The sequence below is a fragment of the Rhinopithecus bieti genome, unplaced genomic scaffold, assembly GCF_001698545.2.
Source record: "Rhinopithecus bieti isolate Rb0 unplaced genomic scaffold, ASM169854v2 scaffold_40553, whole genome shotgun sequence".
NCBI classification, from domain to species: Eukaryota; Metazoa; Chordata; class Mammalia; order Primates; family Cercopithecidae; genus Rhinopithecus; species Rhinopithecus bieti.
The window spans coordinates 286,485-311,983 of NW_016816734.1; the positions used below are offsets into that span (position 1 = coordinate 286,485).

The 25,499-nt window shown below is 36.9% G+C and overlaps 1 protein-coding gene across 2 annotated transcripts in view; it reads right to left on the reverse strand.

Moving 5' to 3' along the window:
- The window catches only part of CENPC (centromere protein C), a 73,071-nt gene extending 52,607 nt beyond the window's left edge, over positions 1–20,464 (reverse strand). For both annotated transcript variants that reach the window (XR_001882071.1, XM_017855183.1), the window contains exons 1-7: positions 20,196–20,464; positions 19,020–19,066; positions 16,005–16,075; positions 14,870–14,964; positions 8,006–8,105; positions 2,308–2,593; positions 1,249–1,461 (exon numbers count right to left, since the gene is read on the reverse strand). Coding sequence is in view for 1 of the 2 variants with exons in the window: in XM_017855183.1 (XP_017710672.1) it covers positions 1,249–1,461; positions 2,308–2,593; positions 8,006–8,105; positions 14,870–14,964; positions 16,005–16,075; positions 19,020–19,066; positions 20,196–20,213 (830 nt within the window). In the remaining variant the exon portion in view is untranslated. The remainder of the gene's footprint in view (positions 1–1,248; positions 1,462–2,307; positions 2,594–8,005; positions 8,106–14,869; positions 14,965–16,004; positions 16,076–19,019; positions 19,067–20,195) is intronic.
- Between the last annotated feature and the right edge of the window lie 5,035 nt (positions 20,465–25,499).

Sequence of the window (25,499 nt, forward strand, 5' to 3'; positions counted from 1 at the left end):
TATTTGACTACAACAATTAAACATAAAATTAACTTTACTCACTAGAACATCAAAAAGAACATTAAAAATAATTTCTCAGACATACTATAATTAGCCCACAAGTATAACGCATTTGTTTTGGATGGTGGTGACAATATCCATATGAGGTTTAAAATATATACATAAAAATAATTAATCAACTACAGGAAGCGGAAGCAGAGACTGAACAAAAGGGGAATTTCATTCATTCATTTAACATGTTTTTATAAAAACTTCCTTTTTATTTTTGAGACAGAGTCTCACTCTGTCACCCAGGCTAGAGTGCAGTGGCGCAGTCTCGACTCACTGCAACCTCCACCTCCCAGGTTCAAGTGACTCTCTTACCTCAGCCTCCCGAACAGCTGGGATTACAGGCATGTGCAACCAAGCCCAGCTAATTTTTTTATTTTTAGTAGAGATGGGGTTTCACCATGTTGGTCAGGCTAGTCCTGAACCCCTGATCTCAAGTGATCTGCCTGCCTCGGTCTATCAAAGTGCTAGGATTACAGGCGTGAGCCACCACATACAGCAATAAAAACTTCCTAGTATGTTCACTAGCACTCTGATACCTATGATAGTGACATAAGGGCAGCCTAATTTAACAATGTCTAAATATAGCATTGCTGGTCAGGTGTGGTGGCTGACGTCTGTAATCCCAGCACTTTGGGAGGCCGAGGCGGGTGGATCACCTGAGGTCAGGAGTTCGAGACCAGCCTTATCAACATGGGGATATTCCATCTCTACTAAAAATAGAAAAATTAGACAGGTGTGGTGGCAGGTGCCTGTGATCCCAGCTACTCGGGAGGCTGAGCAGGAGAATCACTTGAATCCAGGAGGCGGAAGTTGCAATGAGCCGAGATTGTGTCACTGCACTCCAGCCTGGATGACAGAGAAAGACCTTGTCTCAAAACAAATACATACATACATACATACATAAATACTGCATTCACTTCATTCTTTGATATCACACAGACAAACTAGAAGGCAATGAAAACTGAATGAACCTGTTTTCTTTCAAGTCTAATTTAGTATCTATTAAAAAATGGCTTTGGTAGTGACTCACTGACTGGTAAAAAACCACCTCTCCTTACAAGTCAGACAAAAATTTCAACTAAAATATTTGTTAATTAAATTACTTATTTCTAAGTTAAATAGCATTAGGAATCCTCATATATGGTTCATAGAATATAAAAAAAAAATGCCTCAAAGGGAAGTTTCCTAATAACTCACCTGGATTTACTTTTTCGTTTTACTGTTTCTAAAAACAATGTTGAAAAACTTTTTTTAGCTTTTCGTTGAATTTCATATTCTGAATCTCGTGTTATACTCTGAGATGATCCTGATGGTTTTCTTTCTTGTCCTTCTGATGTTTTACACTCTTCATCTGATACTTTATTATCTATTTCTATTTTCTTTAACATAACTTTATCTTCAAAGTTTAACCTAAAAGGTTAAAAGGAGGGTAAGTTGAATGCTCCCATAACGTTTCTTGAGTTATGAGTCTTCCTGAACTACTTTACAGAGACAATACAGACCAATTTAAAATTCTGTACTAGGAATTTATTTAACACATAAATGCTGATTTGTGCATTCCAAATACACAAGATAAACCGCTCAGGAAGATTAACTTTTGTATTTACCAACAGAAAAACATGAGAGAGAAAATAATGGTTAAAGTATACATTAATGAAATGTATAGCTAGGCAATGGTTCTCAGGGCAATCTTAGAGCACTGAGACAGACCAAACTTTGAATATCAAAGTCTTAGAATATACTTAACTCCTTGGCTCCAGTAATCACACAATACTCTACATAGAAATTACACTCATTACAGAGATCTCCAAATGCAAAAGACCTTGAATAATCTACTTTGCTTCCTAAAGGCCAAAGGTAAGGCCAAGAAGAGAAACCAGCAGTCCACAAAGCATAGCATCCTCAATAATACTTACGCACTGCTACCCTAGAAGTGACCTGATACATATTTACACTTGCAATTACAAAAAATATTGAGAAAATACAAATTGTTTCTCTTAGGAAGCTATCAAATACTATCAGAGAGAAAACACATTTTTCCAGACTATAGAAAAGTTAACCTCTAAACTTCTCTGAAGTACACTTTAAGGCCTTCCTTAATTATTATCAACTGAATATATGCTAAAAGTATACTTTATCATAACATGTTAATATTCCTCCTTCCTTACTGTAAAATAACAAGATTGAATTACCATTTTTTAATACAAAAAATAAAATTTTTAAAGTGCAATTAACATTATTTAAATAAAATGTTACCTTTTTTTGGTTTTAAGTGAAACCTCTGTACTTGAAGGCAGTATATTTACTGAATTTTCAAAAGTGTAAGTCTCTCTCTTTTGGGCACTAGATGGAATAACATTTTGCGATACAGATGTTTTTGCATCCAAAAGAACAGAAGGTGAGCCAACAGATAAGTAAAATTCTTCATCAGCATCACTGTGATAATCATTTACGTTTCTACTTGATATTTTTTTCGAGTCAGACGTATTTTTGGAACTAACATCAGTTGCCAGAATTTTCTGACGAACTTCATGGGCCTGAACTAGAAGAAAATTACATAAAGATACTTGTCAGTTAAAAGAATAATAAGAGAATCAAGCAGGCTTTTTAAAATTCTGCAATAATTTAATCAGAAATAGGTTTCAGAAAACTCAAAGTCATTAAGATTAGAATCAAAGGTCTATGATTTAAAAAAATACTTAAGGTCCAGGTGCGGTGGCTCAAGCCTGTAATCCCAGCACTTTGGGAGGCCGAGATGGGTGGATAATGAGGTCAGGAGATCGAGACCATCCTGGCTAACACGGTGAAACCCCGTCTCTACTAAAAAATACGAAAACTAGCCGGGCGAGGTGGCGGGCGTCTGTAGTCCCAGCTACTCGGGAGGCTGAGGCAGGAGAATGGCTTAAACCCGGGAGGCCGAGCTTGCAGTAAGCTGAGATTCGGCCACTGCACTCCAGCCCAGGCGACAGAGCGAGACTCCGTCTCAAAAAAAAAAAAAGTACTTAAGATTCTTCTATCTTTGGGCTAAAAGTTGGTGACCTAGGGCAGCTAGACGATCACATATTTACACATACACACATGGAATATAGATATAACAGATATATAGAGACATGACATAAGCATGTGTGTATATATGCATACAGTATATATGTATATGAACATTTATGTATAATGAGAAAATATAAAAGAATATATACATACTCTCTTAACCCTCACCCTTCAGAATGAGATGGCATTTTCCTGCTTCTCCCTGTAAATACAACTAAATTCCCTGGAAATTTTCCATCAATCAACAACAGGACTCTGAAAGCTGGAAGAAAAAAAGGTAGACTAGCCAGGAAACTCAAGACCAGGAACAGATAAGCCTTGGGTTTTCTGTCTATCTCCCATATACCCCCAGACTGGTTACTGGAGAAGCCTATAACCTGGAACCACCAATAGGTGAAAGACAGGCTGGAGGCTGGGTGGAATTGCATTCTCTGAACAAGGTAAACCCAACGAAGACCTAATGAGGAAACTCAAATCCCATTCAGCATTGTGGGCCATGGAGCACTCCTTACTACCTGCATTGGCAGAGCAACAAAGCCCTGGGCTGTGCTATGGGACTGTAGCAGCAAAGGAGCTCATACCAAGCCAGTCCTGCTTCCACAATCATAGATGGCAGGCAGTATGACCCACATGAAGCTGTAGAGTAGTGAAACCCCTGATCTTCACAGCCCAAGGCAACATTTTGATCCACTGATAGAATTGACACCCAGGCCATCCTAGTCCCTACTTTACAGCCAGGGCACCAGCAGACAGTCTAATCTGAGGCAAGAACAGGGTAAGAGAGGCCAACATCCCCTGTCCTCCACCCAATGATATAAGAAAACCAGGTCCAGCAGCTTCTAACCAGAACCCCACACAGGTGAACAAAGACATCAAAAAGCATCTTCCACCCACCCCAGACAGCACCAACAGGAACTGAGCTAGAATCCTAACAGCATCAGAAAATGAAATAGAACAAAACACCACTGCTATTACTCTGAACACTTAACTATCATTGAAAATAAAACTCATAAAACTAAGAAAGAGGGGCTGGGCGCAGTGGTCCATGCCTGTAATCCCAGCACTTTGGGAGGCCGAGACGGGCGGATCACGAGGTCAGGAGATGGAGACCATCCTGGCTAACACGGTGAAACCCCGTCTCTACTAAAAAACACAAAAGCTAGCCGGGCGAGGTGGCGGGCGCCTGTAGTCCCAGCTACTCGGTAGGCTGAGGCAGGAGAATGGCGGGAACCCGGGAGGCGGAGCTTGCAGTGAGCTGAGATCCAGCCACTGCACTCCAGCCCGGGCAACAGAGCCAGACTCCCTGTCAAAAAAAAAAAAAAAAAACAAAACAAAAAAAAACAAAGTGGAAGGCATCACGCTACCTGGCTTCAAACTATACTACAAGGCTACAGTAACCAAAATAGCTTGGTACTGGTACCAAAACAGATATACAGACCAATGGAACAGAAGAGAGGCCTCTGAAATAATACCACACGGCCGGACGCGGTGGCTCACGCCTATAATCCCAGCACTTTGGGAGGACAAGACAGGCAGTTCAAGAGGTCAGGAGATCCAGACCACGGTGAAACCCTGTCTCTACTAAAAAATACAAAAAATTAGCTGAACGCGTTGGCGGGCGCCTGTAGTCCCAGCAACTGGGGAGGCCGAGGCAGGAGAACTGCGTGAACCCGGGAGGCGGAGCTTGCAGTGAGCCGATATCGCGACACTGCACTCCAGCCCAGGCGACAGAGCGAGACTCTGTCTCAAATAATAATAATAATAATAATAATAACAACAACAACAACATCACATATCTACAACCACTTGATCTTTGACAAATCTGACAAAAACAAGCAATGGGGAAAGAATTCCCTGTTTAACAAATGGTGCTGGGAAAACTGGCTAGCCATATGCAGAAAACTGAAACTGGACCCCTTTCTTACACCTTATACAAAAATTAACTCAAGATGGATTAAAGACTTACATGTAAGGCCTAACATCATAAAAACTCTAGAAGAAAACGTAGGCAATACCATTCAGGACATAGGCAGGGGCAAAGACTTCGTTACTAAAACACCAAAAGCAATTGCAACAAAAGCCAAAATTGACAAACGGGATCTAATCACACTAAAGAGCTTCTGCTCAGCAAGACTGAACAGGCATCCTACAGAATGGGAGAATATTTTTGCAACCTCTCCATCTGACAAAGGTCTAATATCCAGATTCTACAATAAACTTAAACAAATTTATGAGAAAACAAAACAAACAATCCTGTCAAAAGTGGGCAAAGGATATGAACAGACACTTCTCAGAAGAAAATGTTTACATGGTCAACAAACATAATAAAAAAAAGCTCATCATCACTGGTCATTAGAGAAATGCAAATCAAAACCACAATGTGATACCATCTCACACCAGTTAGAACAGTGATCATTAAAAAGACAAGAAACAACAGATGCTGGCAAGGATGTGGAGAAATAGGAACACTTTTACACTGTTGGTGGGAGTGTAAATTAGTTCAACTACTGTGGAAGACAGTGTGGCAATTCCTCAAGGATCTAGAACCAGAAATACCATTCGACCCAGCAATCCCATCACTGGGTATATACCCAAAGGATTATAAATCATTCTACTATAAAGAGACATGCACATGTATGTTTACTGCAGCACTATTTACAATAGCAAAGACTTGGAACCAACCCAAATGCCCATCAATGATAGACTGGATAAAGGAAATGTGACACATATACACCATGGAATACTAAGCAGCCATAAAAAAGAATGTTCATGTCCTTTGCAAGGATATGGATGAAGCTGGAAACCATCATCCTCAGCAGACTAACACAGAAACAGACAACCAAACACCACATGTTCTCACTCATAAGCAGGAGTAGAACAATGAGAACATACGGACACAGGTAGGGGAACATCACACACCGGGGCCTGTCGGGGGAGGGGGAAAAGGAAAGGGAAAGCATTAGGACAAGTACCTAGGCTTAAAACCTAGATGACGGGTTGACAGGTACAGCAAACCACCATGGCACATGTATACCTATGTAAAAAACCTGCATGTTTAGCACATGTATCCCAGAACTTAAAGTAAAAAAATACATATTAAAAAAAACTCACAAAAAAAAAAAAATAGGGTAATGCTATGAACAACTTCATGCTTACAAACTTGACAGATTAGAAAAAATGGATCGATATCTCAGAAACACAAACTACTAAAATTTGGTCATAACGAAAATGATAATCTAAATAGTCTTATAACTACTCAAGAATTAATTTTGTTATTTAAAGTTCTTGAAAAAAAAAATCTCCTGGACCAGAGGACTTCACCGGAGACTGTTACACCAAATAGTTAAAGAATTAACACCAATTTTACACAGTCCCTTCCAGAAATTAGAAAAGGGAATAATTTCCAACTCATTTAATAAGGCAAATATTACCTTGATACCAAAACCATACAAACACAGCATTGAAAAATATATAAACCAATCTCTCCTTACTTAAATACAAAAATCCTCAAAATACTCTCCTGAGTAGCTGGGATAACAAGCACTTGCCACCACACCCGGCAAATTTTGGTAATTTTAGCAGAGATGGAGTTTTACCACGTTGGCCACGCTGGTCTCAAACTTTTGCCCTCAACTGATCCGCCTGCCTCAGTCTCCCAAAGTGCTGGGATTACAGGCATAAGCAACCACTCCTGGCCCCAAATTAACATTTTCATAAGAAAGAAACATAATTTATTTTGTAAAAAACCTAAATAACATAAAAAATGTGAATTCTCACAAAATTACTACATAAATTAAACGCAATTCTAGTTAGAATTCCAAAAGTTTATTAGGAATTGGATAAAACTAAAAGCTCATAGAAAGAAAAAAGGCTGCAGAATGGCAGTGGAATAGTGAAGGTATTTATCTTTATATCAGGACATACTATAAAGCTACTATTAGTAACAAGAGTATTGTGTTGACAGAGGAAAAAACAAATACATCAAAATTCAAAAGTACGTTGAATGTTATGTGAGATTTAATATAGAATAAAAGTAGTACATTTAGAAGAGAACGGATTTTTTTTTAATTTAATAAACAGATCTGACACAACTGACCACCCAGAAGAAAAAAAGCTTAGAAGATTGTCATGTTATATACCGAAACACATTCCAGATGGTTAAAGACTTAATTTTCTTTTAAAAAAAAAAAAAAAAAAAAGTTTTCAGATGAAAAATCTAAGTTGGGATAAGACAGAACTTTTAACTACAACAAACTTAAAGCTATAAAAGTCACACATTTAATAATTAAAATCCAACAGCCAATAAACACAAGGTGCTCAAACTCTGGCAATCATGGAAACGGACACTAAAGTCAAAATGAGATTGCTTAATATCAATGAATGGGCAAAAACGTAGAATAGTAAATAGACTATCAGGTAAAAGGTACTCTTACACTATTAGTGTAAAAGGAAATTATAATAGCCTTTTCTGAAAGCAGGTACAGGCACAGACACATACAAACACATATGCTTTTTTTTTTTTTTTTTTTTTTTTTGGGCACCAATTAACGTATAGAATGATTCAAAGGCTACCTCAGCAGAATGATAGGAGTAACGACTAAATTCTTATTTTAAACCTTTATTAACTCAATGGAGTAACATAACACTCTTTTAATCTGAAAAATGAAAATAAATAAAACTTTAAAAAGTAGTAGCACATATCACTGACTAAAGGAAATGGAGAAGAGAGAAAAAGAGCCCTGACCATGGAGCTGTAAGGAAATCAAAAACGAATTCATCCATTTCACAATTCACAATTCTGCCTAGGCTGACCCTGACCTTCATACTCAAAGCAACACATGCACCATTAGCATTTCTCACTTTTTAAATATATCCAAGCAAATAATGCCCATGCAATGCCACCAACCTGATCTGTTGGAGGCTTCACTTGGTTCTACAACAAACTGCAGAGAGGCTTCTTTCTTCCTTGAAGAAACTGGAACTGACTTTGGATGTGATTTCTGGCACTGAGCACAGAAGAAATACAACATTAGAACTATTTTATTAACTTATCAATTCTGATGAAATATATTTGTTTTTTAAATGGGGGGAAAACAAGTATTCTAAAACAACAAACCAGCTGTTAAGAGTTTTATACTACTTTTTATTTTATTTCTAAAGTAATAGCTACTTTGGAAAACAATTTGGCATTATTCAGCAAAGATGAAATTTCATACAACCTATCACAGAAACAATATTGCTCTAAACAGCAAACAACTATGTGGATAGAAGACTGAATAAGCTTATTGAATAAATATAGTATAGATATATCATATTACATATGTAACAGTGGACCAAATAAACTACAATAATATAAATTATTATTTTAACCAGAAAAAAAAGCAAGCTGCAGAAGTACATAACAATCCTATCTATGTAAAGTTCAAAATAGCCACATAAAACACTACAGTATTTAGAGATTCATTCTGCAGGAAAGAGTTAACGTAGCAGACCTGATATATTTAAAGGGCTAGCTTACAGGGCTACCCCTTGGTTGGCATCTGGAAACTTGACTTTTAGAATATTCCCTCCATTACCAACAGACAAGGTTGCACCTGCTATGCTAGCCTGCCTAGACTGTTTGCATAAACACTGTGATTTGTGGTGAACATCTGCTTTCTTTCCTTCTGGGAGTGTGTAAACTTTTGGTAGGCATAGGGTGCTTATGGGACCAACCCTCAGTGAAAACAGGCTGAGTTTCAAAAGGCTTCTCTGAGGAGAAAGAATATATACACGTTACTGTATTTCACTGCTGGAAGGAATGAGTACACTGTATATGGCCCGTTGGGGAGCACAGGAAGCCTATACATGGATTCCTCCAGACTCTGCTAATGTGTATTTTTCCCTTACTGACCCAGCTGTGTATCCTGGCTGAATGACTATAAGAAGTGTCAGTCATGAGTTCAACTATATGTCAAGTCTGCCGAGTCCTTTTAGTGAAGCACCCAAATGTGGATGGTAGTGGGACTTCTGTCACAGGTGGTAGCAGAAGTGTGGACACAGTATCAGCACAGTACAGAAATGAATAAAAGACAGGTTGATATGGTTTGGCTGTGTCCCCACCCAAATCTCAACTTGAATTGTATCTCCCAGAATTTCCCTGTGTTGTGGAAGGGGCACAGTGGGAGATAAGTGAATCATCAGGGCCAGTCTTTCGCATGCTATTCTCATGATAGTGAATAAGTCTCACGAGATCTCATGGATTTATCAGGGGTTTCCACTTTTGCTTCTTCCTTATTTTTCTCTTGCCACCATCATGTAAGAAGTACCTTTAGCCCTCTGCCATGATTGTGAGGCCTCCGAGCCATGTGTAACTGTAAGTCAAATTAAATCTCCTTTTCTTCCCAGTCTTAGTAATCTCTTCATCGGAAGTGTGAAAACGGACTAATACACAGACACACTATACTGTTGTTGAGTGACCACAGTATGGAATTCAATTCCATAAAAAGACAGAGGCAGGCTTTCATTTCATCTCTGCTCCCTCTTAATATCTCATTAAAGATTTTTAAAAACAAACTCAGAAGGATGAAGAGAAAGACAAAGGAGTAGATGGGACATGTCAGCAAACATTTTTAGGTTGAAAAGCAAATTACTGGTAATTAAGCAACCCAGAGAGAATGGAAACATGCTAGCAATGGAGAAAACCCAGAAGCAGACAGATTACTGTTTATGGATAAACCTATAAAGATTAGTAAAACTGAAAGACACTGCTAAAAAAAAGTGGGGCAGGTCAGATGCAGTGGCTCACACCTGTAATCCCAGCACTTTGGGAGGCCAAGGCAGGAGGATCACTTGAGGTCAAGAATTCAAGATCAGTGTGGGAAACTAAGCAAGACCACATCTCTATGTAAAAATAAAAAATTAGCCAAGAGTGGTGGTGCATGCTTGTGGTCCTACCTACTCAGGAGGCTGAGGCAAAAGGATCACTTGAGCCCAGAGGTTTGAGGTTGCAGTGGGCTATGTGCACGCAACTGCACTCCAGCAACAGAGCGAGACCCTGTCTCAAAAAACAGAAGGGGCACGTAAATAGAGGGTGTTAAAAGTGTGTATAGTTGAATGTGTCTTTTGTCACAGAAAAAAAAAAAGTGTGTATAGAAAGTAGTAAAACTGGCTGGACGCAGTGGCTCACACCTGTAATCCCCATACTTTGGGAGAACGAGGTGGGTGGATCACCTGAGGTCAGGAGTTCAAGACCAGCCTGACCAATATAGTGAAACCCTGTCTCTACTAAAAATACAAAAATTAGCCAGGCATGGTGGCAGACACCTGTAGTCCCAGCTACTCGAGAGGCTGAGACAGGAGAATTGCTTGAACCCGGAGGCAGAGGTTGCAGTAAGCTGAAATCGTGCCACTGCATTCCAGTCCAGGAGACACAGCGAGACTCCATCTCAAAAAAAGAAGGTAGTAAAACTGAGAAGCCCCTCCCAAATCTATCAGGAGATTAGATATTTACTCTCAAGTTTCTAAATCAGAGAGACTGTGACATTAGTGGCATAAGATACAGCTGAAGTTAAGGGCAATACATGAAAACCAGAGATATTAAGTAGGAGCATTCAAACTGCACTTTCCCCTCTGCCACATCTGACTGAAACTGAAAACAATCGCAGTTAGACTCCAACAGCCAAGTGGGAGAGATTTCTTTGTCAGAAATACTTACCAGGCCAAGAGAAAAGAAAACTACAGATATTAACACCTGGACACCAACAATGAAATGGATCAAACTACACCACGGTGACATCCACCAGTTTACAAATTTTAGCAGGCATATAGAGCTTCCAATGCATTTTAGTTTCCCACTTTCAAATAAGAAGAGACAGCTAAGGATCACCAGACATATGAAAAAAGGCCAGGTAAAGAGCAAAGTCAGTAAAAAAAAACTTGCAGAAAACAGAAACTGAAGAAATATGTATGAAAATGGTTAGAAGAACCTAAAGTCAAAGAATATAATAAAAATTTAGATCACTAAAGACAGATGACATGATCCTAAAAGCCTGCAAAGAGGAAAAAAATAGTCACAAACGATCATGGAATCAAAACAGTATTCTCAACAGAGAAGCTAAAATAAAAGAAAGCAACATTTTTAAAAGTCTAAGGGAAAATATACCTGACTAAAAGGGAGGCTTGACATGAAAAAAATATACTATTTTTTAATTAAAGGAAAATAATTTCTAATCTAGAATTCTGTACTCACCCAAATTACCCATCATGAAGGTAAAACCATGGTATTTTTAAACAATTAAGGTCTTAAATTATCAGAAAGCTACTAAAGGATAAGTCCCACCAAAAAATGAGAGGCCAAGAAAAAAGGAAGATTTAAGATCCAAGAAATAAGAGTTGCAATTCAGGAGAAAAGCAAAGGGACTCCCTGTGATACAGGGAGAGTACATGAGAAAACCTATGTGACAGATCTAAGGGTAGATCGCAGAAAAAAAAAAAGAGCAGAGATAGAAAAGTTGAAAATGATAAATTAATGTGTCTACATATACTAAGACATTTATACTTAGACTTTTGTCATAGAAAACTGGTGACGAATCAGTCATTGGTGCACAGAAAGTCAAAAATGGAAAAACCAAAATTAAAGAGAAAACTAAGAGCTGTACATAAAGAAAATTTAACCATTAGTACTCTACATAGCTGTGACTACTGGAACAGTCGTAATAATACCGTAAACACTAAATACTAATCCTACTAAAAATTATGATGTACTAAAGATGGAAGTTTATGTGTTGTGGTGGGAAGTAGAAACTATATGACAAATAGTCTAAATTTCCATAGTAGAAAGCCAATAAATAATAGCAAAGACTGAAAAAAAAAATCCAGAAACAGCAATATAAACATTATTTAGAAATATGGAGTCAAAATAACTGGAAGAAATAGCTAAGACTAAAAAGTTGGACTTGGAGGAGGAAAAGTAGGGTCTATTTTTTTTTGTGGAATTTATGGAACTATTTTAACTACCATGTACATAATGCCTTTGAGTTTTAAAATCATTCTTCCAACAAATTAAGAAGAAAATTATGTAGAAAGATAGGGAACAGAATAAAATAGTGAACCAGAACAGACTGCTGATTCTTTGAAAATGCTAATGACAGAAAAATACCTCTAACAACACAGATTATTTAAAAAGGTGAAAATCACCAATAAAAAGAGAGTACTAACTATGAGAAAGATCATAAAGTTAACTATACACAAACTGAGAACAGAGGAAATGTTTCAAGAAAATTATAAAATGTCAAAACTGGCAAAAGAAATACAAAAAATGTAATAGATCATTAAATAAAGTGGTAATCACAAACACCCCACCAAAACAGCCCCAACCATATGTTTTACAAACGATCTGAATTTTAAGAAACAGATCATTTTTGCTTAATCAAGCTATCCCAGAAAACAGAAGAGAAAAACTAATTTCTTTTATGAAGCTCGGTTGTGTTTCAGTTAAAACCTAAGGAGTCATATCTTATTTTACTTAAAGACAAACAAATATGAAGTAATAACTAGACCTAGGAATCTCAAGTTCTCAAACAGAAAAGCCTGTAAGATAGTTAAATCTTAAGTCTGATTTTATTTTCAAATCAAGTAAACAAATTCCATTTCTTATGTGGAAGGCCTAGGCCAAGCTTGCTGCATGGAAAGGACCTACCTGAAAAAAAACCTGAACACCTACAAAGTCTCTGTTGTTTGGAAGCATCCATCTCAAGGATTAGAAAAAAATTAATAATATAAAATAAAATAAAGAATATATGAAAATAAAATTAAGAAAAAAATAATGAAACTAAAAACAATCAAATGAGAGGACCAACAAAGCCAAACTTGGTTTTCTGAAACACCAAAATTGATAAACCCTGACAAAACTAATCAATGAAAAAGACAAGGCATAGCAGGCACAGTGGCATGTGCCTCATGAGCAGTAGTCCCAGCTACTCCTTAGGTTAGGGAGGATCACTTAAGCCCAGGAGTTCTAATCCAGCTTGGGCAACATACCAAGATCCCTACATCTAATTTAAAAAAAAAAAAAAAGGATAAGGCATAAATAACCAATGTCAGGAATAAAAAAGGGGATATAACTGTAGATCCCACAGACATTAACAAGACTGTAAAAACACAAGACAAAGAGAGACATAAGACATATACAGACACATTCTAAGTCATTTAGAAGTCATTGCAGTGGACCTTGGCTTTAGAGCACAGAGTCTTGCTCTCTCTTTGTCTTACATGACTTCAATGTATAAATTTTCAAAATGTCTTAAAAGGGACCAGATTTACCCTCCTGCCTGAATCGATTTTAAAAAAAGAAAAAATACACAAGATTCTCAAGAAATATGAAACTGAAAAACCAAAAAGAATGATTCTTGAGATGGTAAACAAACGAGGTGAACCCTCTCATCACTCATTTCCAGGATGTGACACACAGGAGAAATCCTCAGTTGAGGAGCCAAAGCTGAGGATTCAGGAAGACGAAAGTGGTTAGAATTTGCAGGGTAAAGTACTGGACAGGAGACAGTTACATAGAGAAAACTGCAGAATGTGCAGATCTCTCCCAGGCATTCAATCAAATATTGATCAGATAAAGTGTTGTAGGAAAACCAGAGAAAGAACCACCCGAAGCCTTGAGGGGGAATATCCTCCCAGTTACAAAGGACCTAGAATAATGCCTGTACCTACCAGCCAGAGTGGAAAACCTCCATAAGTAACGGGACACAGGAGAGAAGAATTTTGCCTCAGAAGGAGAGAAAATTAGCTATAGACTATATTTTGCTAGCCTTTATTGTTTCCATGGCTTCTCATATCTCTAAAATTTGTTTCCATTTTTTTTAAAATAGCTGCCTTAGCAGGAGTGTTAGCCTTCTGTGACTTACTGCATTCTACCTAGAAGAGGAACCTCTAGCATAACCTTGATACCAAAGCCCTGTAAGAACATTTAAAAAAAAAAAAAAAAAAGACAATATTACTCATAAACATAGATGCAAACATCTTCAGTTATTAGGCAAACCTAATCAAAAAAAGTTAATACTTTATGACCAAGTCAAGTTTATCCCAGAAAACCTCAAGTTGCTTTAACTTTCAAAAACCACTGTAATTTATCACGTTTCAGAAGGCCTCTCAATTCTGAAAGAAATGGTTTTGTCTTCATTCCTTGGAACCAAAAGGCTACATATGTTTAATACGTTGATTGCCTTTTACAGTTTTCTAGTAAATGTTATTTCTAGCACTATATGATTTTTCTAATTAGTACTGTGCTTTTGAATAATTTGCCTTAGATTAGCTTCAAATGCTTTATTTGAAAGTCTGCTATTTAGTATAGTTAAGTCAACCAATACTTTATTTCTGATCAAACTAACAGCAATTAAAATATATAATCAATACAAGATTGATTTCCCCGTATAGCAATGAAGTACCTTCATTTATTAGAATATAACCAACCCTGTCAACCTGATTAGCAACTTCGATTGCTGCCCATTTTCCTAAAAACCTAATTTGAGTATTATTTTAGGGAAGTGAAAATGTTTGTTATAATTTGATAATTCTAATTCCCATAACCCCAATTCCAACACAGAAAATATCAAATAAAACTTTTCACAAAATACCTCCAAATTTTACAGAAAGTCAATGGGAATATAGAATTCCCTTTCAAGAATAAGACTTACAAACAACTAAAATATACATAAGTATACTGTGTATACCTTTATTGATTAAAATATTAAACCTATACCAGCTCTTCTTCATCACTTACCTCTTTGCTTCGTGACTGAATACAAGTGTCTTTTATTTTGTGTGTGGAATAAAGCACTGATTTTGTAGAATTTGTACTAAAATCATTGGCAAGACCTAAAACAAAAGTATGAAATTTTCAAAAACAAGATATAGTGTAATATCTATTAGTTAGAATTAAAAGTAGCTGTATATGACATGTGAAGAACCATCTGTTGACTCACTGACCACAATTAGCTTCAATCAAGTAGAGACCTCAGTTCAAGATTCAAATGTTCCTGAGAAGCATCAGGAAATGAGAAAAGCAAACAAAACACCTGAAGTATCAATATATGCCAGTTCTTCTTTCAGAGCTTGTACAGAAAGCATTCTTTTCTATCACCTGCCCCTATTCTTTGGGTGGCTTATTCTCTTATTCCAATACCTGCTGATGCTAATCAGCAACAGGAAAAGTTTTTGCAGTAATTTAAGACTTCCTTAAACAGATATGTAAATCATCAAAGATTATCTCAAATTCTCCAGCGATCCCAACAATTCTACACATCTGTTTTCACTATCTATTTTTTCTGGCTGGAAGCAGTGGATCATGCCTGTAATCCCAATACTTTGGGAGGCTGAAGAGGGCAGATTACTGAAGGGCAGGAGTTCAAGACCAGCCTGGCCAACATGGTGAAACCTGATCTCTGCTAACAAATACAAAAATTAGCCAGGCTTTGTGGCACACACCTGTAATCCCAGCTACTTGGAAGGCTGAGGAACAAGAATCACTTGAACCTGGGAGACAAAGGTTGCAGTAAGTTGAGATAGCGCCACTGTACTACAGCTTGGGTGACACAGCAAGACTATATCTCAATAAATAAATAAATAATAAAATACTTTTTCTTATGTATAATTATGTATGGACTTCTAGATTACAGTAATCTAATGTGAACTAAAGGGGATGACAAATTATTGCCAAATTATTATTTTTGTAAGTATTACCCTAAGTATACCAGAAGGTACACAAAGGATTGCATATGAACTCAAAATACCAGGGAAAATATTTTACATATATTTAAACCCTAGAACATATTTGCTGCATTTGATATTAATTACCATGACAAATTCATATTTTCATCCATCTAACCCTCAAATTCCATCTTGAAATGAAGCCTTACTTTGTTCTTCAAAACAGTCTTGTAAGATTTCCAGAACATTCTGGCCTTGCTGTGTGTTAATGTCACGTGCCCTAATAAAGAAAGGAAAAATACAGCCTATCATTTTCAGAAGATATTTCTTTATATTACCATCTAGTTGAAAATTCCACATCTCATTATAAAATATTAATTTACTTAATATGTAAAATATCTTCACTACCTGAAGACAAAACAAGTACTTGAGGGTCTATACATTCCCTGACGTGAACTCTTTCCTTCCTAATAAGAATTAGTATATAATCTACATTAATAATTAATATTTCTTAGTTGAACAGCCATGTCTAAAGCTGTTTTAGATTACTGCTGTATCTCAAAAACACAAATTTTTTGAATGAATCCAATCAGTCCTGAAATGCTTCTTGAACAGACTTTACAGTCACATCTCCAAATAACATATTCCTCCCTATAAATTCTCAAATGCATTTTTGATTCAGTATCACTGATTAATCTTAACAGTTTATGAATAAGTATAAATTTTAATTAAAAATTATATTGAGCTTGTAGATTCACACACAGCTATACAACATAATAGAGATCCCTTGTTCACTTTACCTAGTTCTCCTCAGTGCTAATATTTTGCAAAACTATAGCATATTATCACAATCAGGATACTGATACTGATAAAATCTACCAATGCTATTCTGATTTCTCCAGTTCTACATGTACTCATTTCTGAATATACTCATGTTTGTATTTATTTCTACACAATGTATCACATCTGTAAGTTCAGATAAAACAACCAGAGTCAAGATACTGAATAGTTCCATCATCACAAAGATCCTCTATTGTCCTTTTGTAATCATAACCACCTTTCTCTCATCTCCTTCCTGCCTCCTCTCATTCCTAACCTCTGGCAACCACTAATCTGTCCTCCATTTCTAAAATTCTGTCATTTGGAAAAAATCATATATAACTAGAATCATACAGTATGTATCCTTTAGCCTTGGCTTTTTTCACTCAACACAATTCTACGGAAATCAATCCAAGTTGAATGTATCAATATTTCATTGCTGTTTAGAGTCAAGTAGTGTTCCATGCTATATGTGTACCACAGTGTTAACCATTTACCTGTTGAAGAACATCTGGATTTCAATCAGTAAAAAAACTGACATGCATCTCTAACAGGGTGGACAAACTTTTGCTTAAAGGGCCAGATAGTAAATATTTTAGGCTTGTAAACCATAGTTTCTGTCACAACCAGTCGACTCTCCCATTCTAGCCGGAAAGCAACCACAGACAGTATGTAAACAAAGAGGCATGGCTGTGTTCCAATAAAAAAATTGAAACAAAACCTGTGACAAAACATTTGGCTGGCCTATTATCAGCCAGAATTTACTGATCCCTGATCTACAACATTCCTATTATTCTTAAGAGCTCGAAAAGTACTATATATGCAGCATAAGTTACTTTTGGAGCTTTGCAGAGATACACATAATTGGTCACTTCCCACAGACCAATTTAATCAGATTTCCTAGGGTGACGCAGATAATTCTGATGTGCAAATCTAGTTAAAAACCACTAGCTGAATCCTATGCTCTCATTTTGCAGATAGGCTAACTGAAATCCAAACTGGTCAAATGGCCTACCTCAGTTTGTAAACCTAATTAGTATTAGTGGCCGGTTTTCTACCAGAATATATATAGATGACTGTTACAAATTCTGGCCTTGACACCACCCCAAAATACCACCTACAGCTATAAATACACTACCATTACCTATTTCAAGGAGGAGATCCAGAAAGATCAGATTTTCCAAGGTGATAATGCATCGTCACTATTAGAACACAGGTCACATTAGTCTAGGCAACAGCTTTTTCAAAGTTTATCAAATTCATCTTTTCTTCCCCCTTGTCATTATTACCTTAGCATAAAAGCACCTCCATCATGTCTAGATTACTACAACCCCTTCCTTAAGCTACTCTGTAAACATCAAACATCTTTGCTTTTTTAAATGTGTGTGTGTGTTTACATAAGATAGCCCTTATTCCACAGATGATGTAGGACAGCTTATTCAAACCTACAATAGATACCTAAAGCCTAACATATCCATTTTATGGCTCAATCCAACTCATACGGTCTTGTTTTCCACTTCTACCCAACATATTCAACCTTCTTAAATCAGGTCTCTGCTACCGACAAATGTATGTATTCCTACTTTGGTTCCTTTGTTAAGTTACTTTCTATGTCTGGAATGTAATTTATCTTAGTCTTTAAATACCTAACCTATTCAAGGTCCACCAAAGTTACACTACAACTTTAAAGCTTTTCTTAATACCAACAACACAGAAATCCCTAATTTCTCACATGGCTGTCTATAGTGCAAGTTAATGCCTAATTAAATATAGGCATACTCTCTATGATACACAAGTCATTACTTCAGTATTATAAGTACTAATTTTTGTCCATTAAAGTATTTCACAAATGTACATATACATCTTCCCAACGGAAATGAAAGCTTCTTGGAAGCAAAATAACATACTTCTGTGCCCCATCGGAGCTACTAAAATCACAGCTCAATAAACAAGATGTTATTCACAAGTAAATTTTTAACTAGAAAATTTACTTTTTACAGGTTTTACAACTAAAAGAAGGACCAAAACAACCCAAATAAGCATCCAACAAATAAATGCATGACAGCATGTATTATTTTTCTTTTTGCCCCACTGAATAAGCTACATCCTTCTAATTTTACCATTTGATTCATTCTACAAAATGCTTTTTCCATGGCAGTCACTTAGTCAGAACTGAGACTCCCTCTTCTTGGTTCCACTATTTTATCAGGTGAATTTCTTTTTTCACTGCCATAAAGTCATTGCACTGCTTGCATTAACATTCCATCAGTATAAGATGACTACTCTTAATCAGTGGGCATAGAAATCATTATTTTAGTCAGAGGTGATAGTTTTTCCTTTCTTCATTTAAAAATCTATTAACGATGAGAATAAAATAATCTTAAAAGCTTAAGTATATAAATCACCTGGAAGGTCGACAAAATCTTCTTCTGTAGCCATTTTTGAGATGATCCTGAAAGAAAAGTAAATCATCAATTTGGTTTCTTTAAGATATAGCAGAATAAAATTTATTTTCAAAGTAACTTCATCCAGCATGGGCATGCTATACACCAAACATCTTCTAAGGGCTCCAAACAATTCTAAGGTTATGACAGGCATTTAAAAATTGAACGGCCGGCATCTAGTAAGCTTTATTCCGCTTCTCTCCCCACAGTGAGAATGGCTTTATTGCTTTTTTCTGATCATATATAATGTAAACAATGTATGTGCTCATAGTAAAAAGTACAGATTATATTATTCTTTCGTACAACTCTTTATGTTTATATGTATAACGTCACATAATGGGAGATCATCGAAGCTGAAGATTTTCTTTGAAGAGGAGATAAATTAGAAAAGAAATGATACGGGTTTGATATAGCAACCATAACCAAAGTATTAAATATAGAATAGTGAACACCAAAGAAGTCCAGAAATATGTAAACAAAATATGAGTTGCCGCCCCCATTAGTCATTCACTAATGACATTTTAAAAGGTAAAAGCTTGTACCTTTTAACTAATAGCTGTCTTTCAGAACACCGTCGATAACTGATGCTCCATATATCAGCCTCAAGAACTGCATATAAGGCCACCATTTTGACAGAAAAACTGAAAACGTCAAACTATTTCGAGACATACTTGTTACATAATCTGTTTCTCCCAACTAGCAAGTGTGACGCAAAGGCACATTTTTAAGGCGTTTCAATACTTCTACCATGGGGAGAAAAGTATTTGGAGGCCTAGGAACTGGAGATAGACTAAAAAGCAGAAGCAAGATCGCGCCACTGCACTCCAGCCTGGGGGATAGAGCGAGACTCCGTCTGGAAAACAAACCCCAACAGAAATCACGAGCACCTCTCAAGAGTAAGACGCAGGCACAGACGAAATGAATACACGAAAACTTAAGAAATAATAAAAGTACAGTAAATTAACTCCGGTTATCGACACACGATCACACTTGATTTCAAAAATTCCTGCGGCTTTCCCACTGAAATCCCTCATGGACCACAGCCCCAGCCTAGCATTTCCTTCTCCCCTCCTCGGGCGCCCGTGTCCCCAGCCAGCCGCTCAACCGCTTGCCTGGAGCGTGAGGGCCCGCACTTACCAGACCCGACGCAGCCATGTTCCGGCCCAGCTGAGCCAGCGCAGGGGTCTGAGGTGGAAGCCCACACGGACCACAACTCCAGGAGACCGAGCAAGAAATGAACCGCCAGACTGCCAGGCGGCGGCCAAGCAACACCCCAAAGTCGAAGGCGACGGCCGCGAGCGCCGCGATCCGGAAGGCGCGCGCTAACAACACTTCCCGGCCATTAGCTCCGCCCTCAACAAACAAGAAAGCTCAGCGCCTGCATGGGTTTGAACGCGGCCGCACATGCGCAAAACGGGCTGCGCCGTCCAATAGGAAGCAAGCGGTTAGTGAGCTCGCCCCTTCTTGCTCTAGGCCAATGGCCCTCCCGCCCGCAGCTCCGCCCGCCCTATCTCTAGCTGCTCTGCTCTTCCCACCTCCCATCCACAGCGCCGCGTAGGGGACAGGCGCGGAAGTGGGCTTTTATTTGGAAGGCACGGTCATGGGAACCGCTCCTTGTTCCCAATGTAAAACTTCTCAACAGTTCTGTTAAAGAATAATAAGTAATACTTGGAAGGATGAGAGGTAGAAATTGAAGACTTTTTTTTTTTTTAACAGAATCTTTTTTTTTGAAGAGATTTTTCTAATGCAAATTCGTCAGCCAGGCCCAACCCATCTAACCATCATCTCTGAAAATAATTGAATAATTATGTGTAATAATGGTGATAATGGCTTGTATTCTTTTTCAAGTATGTGGGTGATGTTTTTATGATGCATTGCCAACAAATGACCCACGTAAATAGCTATCATTTAAGTATGATGCACTGAAAAGAATTCTATACAGAATCCTGAAACCTGCCAGCCAATGACTAGCTGTGTTATAGAGAGCAAAATTTCGGCACCATTCTGGGTGTTTCCATAGTGATAGAATGGAAGTCTAAATTAGACGCTCTGAAGACTTCTCACCTGACCAGTGTATGATTCTATGAAGCTGTGTCTTATTTTATTATTTAATTTAAAATTACAATAAAATTCTAATCAGAAAGTAGTTTACTCATTGAATAAATACATTAATCAGGAGTTGAGCTAATAGATTTTTAAAACATGTAGTGCTTTAACAAATGCTGCCACCTATGAAAGCCAATTTTTTATTTTATTTATTTTTTTGATAGGAAAGAAAGAGGAACTATGAACTCTGACAGAAATTAGGCCTGAATTGCACTCCATTCCATTAATTCTGCCATTATGGGCAACTAAGTTATCTGTTCCTTAATTCTCTTGTCTGCAAATTAGAATAATATTAAGTGGTTGAGATGTTGGAATTGAATAATTCCTGTTAAGATCTAAGCACAATGTTTGGAACAGAGTAAGAATTCAATAATAAAGCTATTGGAATCATTATGGAGACTTTTTTACTATGTTTGACAGTTTTGCCAATCAGTCCACATTATATATAATTTGGTACTGTCACATTTGTAAGAGATAGTAATAAACACTAACATTTATTGAGTGCATACTCTATGCCCAGTTCTGTAAATGCTTCGCATGCATTGAAGAGAACAATTAATATTCCTGTTTTATAAACAAAGGCACTGAAACACAGAGAGATAAGTGTCTTGCCCAAGATCACATCACCACTAAATGGTAGGATGGGATATTATCTCAAGAATTCTGACTCCACAACTGAGCTCTTAATCACTACACTCTTTGCCTCTGGGTAAGAAATTTTAGCAAGCACAATTATAGATGTAAAGTCCCATATGTAAAATTATATCCTCCTGCTTCCACTGGAAACTAAGTCCCACAGAGGGTTTTGAGAAATTTGAAATGCAATGGCTTGTGCTGCTATAGAATGCAGGCCACACAGGGTGCTGAGGATGAACTGTTCTAAAGAAAATGGAGCAGCACTCTTATAAAAACAGTTATGGAGACTCCACAGTTTCCAGACAAACGTTTTACTTCCATATTGTTGTAGTGCTTAGTAGCCCCACCATGGTTTTTGCATCCTAAAATAGGATTGCTAATTAATGGGGGGGAGTAATATTTATTTAAAAACCCAGGTTTGTCTTTATAAATCTCCCCCCAAAATACATCAAGATTACTTCTTATGAGCTGCTAATGCAATCTTGAAGTTTTCTTTCACAACTACTTACCTAATTAAGGGGTGTGTGTGTGTGTGTGTGTGTGTACTTACATATCAGTATACGGAAGTATTAACATATACATAATTAGATGTGTATACGGGAACATAAAGTATCCAGAAATTTGTCTTGAAAGAGAAGTAAAAAACTTTTCATTACTTATGGTTTTAGGTAGATAATTTAAAATTTGTAAATATTAAAATTATTTCAAGAATATTTTGTTTTAGATCTTTGATTTCCATCAAACAATTATGGTATGAGTATTTACTATCAAAGTGTCTTCCATTAAGTGTTAGCACAAAAATATTCACAACTGAACTAACCACTTAAAAATTAGTCTGTATTCATTCCCATCCCACAGCTTAACATGTGCATTTGTCCATTGAGGTACAAATGTACCTCAATGCAGTGCAATACTCTTCAGCAATAAAAGCAAACCACTGATATACAATATGGATGAATCTTGAAAGCATTGTACTAAGTGAAAGAAGCTGGACATCAATGACTGTATGAAAAGAAGTCAAATCGATGGTTACCAGGGGTTGAGGAGGGTGGGGGAAAAAGACTATAAAGGAATATGAGGGAACTTTTTGTAGTGCTGAATATATTCTATGTCTTGATTATGATGGTAGTTACATGGCTATATGTATTTGTCAAAATTCCTAGTTAGAACTGTGCCCCTGAAAAAAGGTGACTTTTTTTTTTTTTTTTTTTTTTTCCGAGAAAGATCTTGCTCAGTCGCCCAGGCTGGAGTGCAGTGGCACAATCAAGGCCCACTGCAGCCTTGACCTCCTGGGCTAAAATGATTCTCCTGCCTCAGGCTTCTGAATACCTGGGACCACAGGCATGCACCACCACACCCTGCTAATTTTTTTTTTTTTTGTAGAGATGGGATCTTCCTATGTTGCTCAAGCTGGTCTTGAACTCTTGGGCTCAAATGATCCTCTGGCTTCTGCCTCCCAATTGCTGGGATTACAGGAATGAGCCACTACACCTGGCCAAAATAGTGACTTTTGCAATAAATTATACCTCAGTAAATCTGTGAGAGAGAGAATGAAAGAAAGAGAAAATGAGAGAGACTCAAAGGCACTGTATGAAAACCAAATGCAATGTGTAAACTTTGATTAGAGTCTAGTTCAAAACAAAGTAACTGTAAAGAGCATTAAGCAATAAGTGAAAATGAAAAAATTAATTTTCAGATGATATTAGAGAATTGTAAAGTTTTCTTAGGTATTATAATGTGATTATATTTATGTAATTTGTCATTACTCTTAGGATATGCATATCAAAGTATTTAGGGGTAAAATGTCTTGTGATATTTGTAAGTACTTTGAAATTGTTAATCATAAAGAGACTGAGATAGTTAAATAAATATGGCAAAATGTTAACAATTATTGAATCTAGTTCATTGTATGTTTATTAACATTACTCTTTCAGTTTCTCTGCATGTTTGAAATATTTCATAGAAAAATGATGAGGAAACTTGACCTTAATAAAATTGCTTAAGTTCTAAAAACTTTTGCAAAAACATTTATTATTTTATCTACTTTATTCTGTAAAAGTAAAAGTTGAAAAATAGAGCATCATATAATTTTGTCAGAAAAATTATACATGAAAAATGAATTTCTTCTAAAAAGTATAGCATAGTTGCAATTATAACAATATTTGCTAAGATAAAACAGACTTATTTTTATGATTTTGGTTTTTTTTATAATGTAATTTTTTTTCTTTTACTCCTTACTGCCAAATGTTGGTCCCTCTGTTAAGGAGATTCATTTAAGTATCCTTTTCTGATAAAAAATTATCCTCCAATAGAAATGCTATCTATGCTATGTAGATCATAATGGAAAAGTTAATAAAGTGTGCTTGCAATGTACAGGTAGGTGGCAGCATTGTTTACAAAAACAGTTTTACAATGCTATGAGTTGTTAAGGTCTGCAATGAGTCCTTAATTGTAAAGTGCTGTATAAATAAACAGATCTTTACATTTCCTAAATTACCTTTGTGTCAATCATTGCTTATTAGTTATAGTTATATTCTATTATGTACACATTGTTTCTCTTAACTCAAGATCACAACAAATAACACTATTCTGTAGATCTCCATTCTGCATCCTAGGATAGTTTACTTCTAGTCAACTTATTTTCTACTCACACAAAGGAAATTTTGTCATTGAAAACATATTAAGATTTTCAAAAGCTTAATAAAATGGTTCTGCATTATAATTTTACTCTTGAGAAGACTTAAATTACCTTGAGTGAAAATTGGCAAGTAATGTAGGATACAGTTTTTAAATTTCAGACAGTCATTGCTTTGCAAAGTAGTGCAGGACCCTAAAAAAGACCATGTAAGCTGAAACCATGCAAACCAATCTTTGCTTGGGAAAAATTCTGATTGTTTCATGATCTTTTTAAAAAAATGTATCAGCTGGACGCGGTAGCTAACGCCTGTAATCCCAGCATTTTGGGAGACTGAGGCAGATGGATCACCTGAGGTCAGGAGTTCAAGATCAGCCTGGCCAACGTGGCGAAACGCCGTCTCTACTAAAAATACAAAAATTAGCTGGGTGCAGTAATCCCAGCAGTAAGCTGGGCACGCCTGTAATCCCAGCACTTTGGGAAGCCGAGGCAGGTGGATCACAAGGTCAGGAGATCAAGACCATCCTGGTTAACACGGTGAAACCCTGTCTCTACTGAAAAATACAAAAAAATTAGCCAGACATGGTGGCGGGTGCCTGTAGTCCCAGCTACTCAGGGGGCTGAGGCAGGAGAATGACGAGAACCCGAGAGGCAGAGCTTGCAGTGAGCTGAGATTGTGCCACTGCATTCCAACCTGGGCAACATAGCGAGACTCTGTCTCAAAAAAAATAAAAATAAAGATACAAAAATAGTCAGGAGTGGTGGTGAGCGCCAGTAATACCAGCTACTCAGGAGGCTGAGGCAAAGGAATTGCTTGAACCTGGGAGGCAGAGGCTGCAGTGAGCCGAGATCATGCCACTGTACTCCAGCCTGGGCAACAGAGTGAGATTCAGTCTCAAAAAAAAAAAAAAAAAAAAAAAAAAAAAAAAAAAAAAAAATTATCAAAATATTGACATGTCTCTTACTGTCAGTTATAAATTTATGGGGAAAAGAAAAAATAGTAAAACTAATATTTAGCACATTTTAACTCAAAGCATTAGAAACATTGATCATTAAAATGCTTT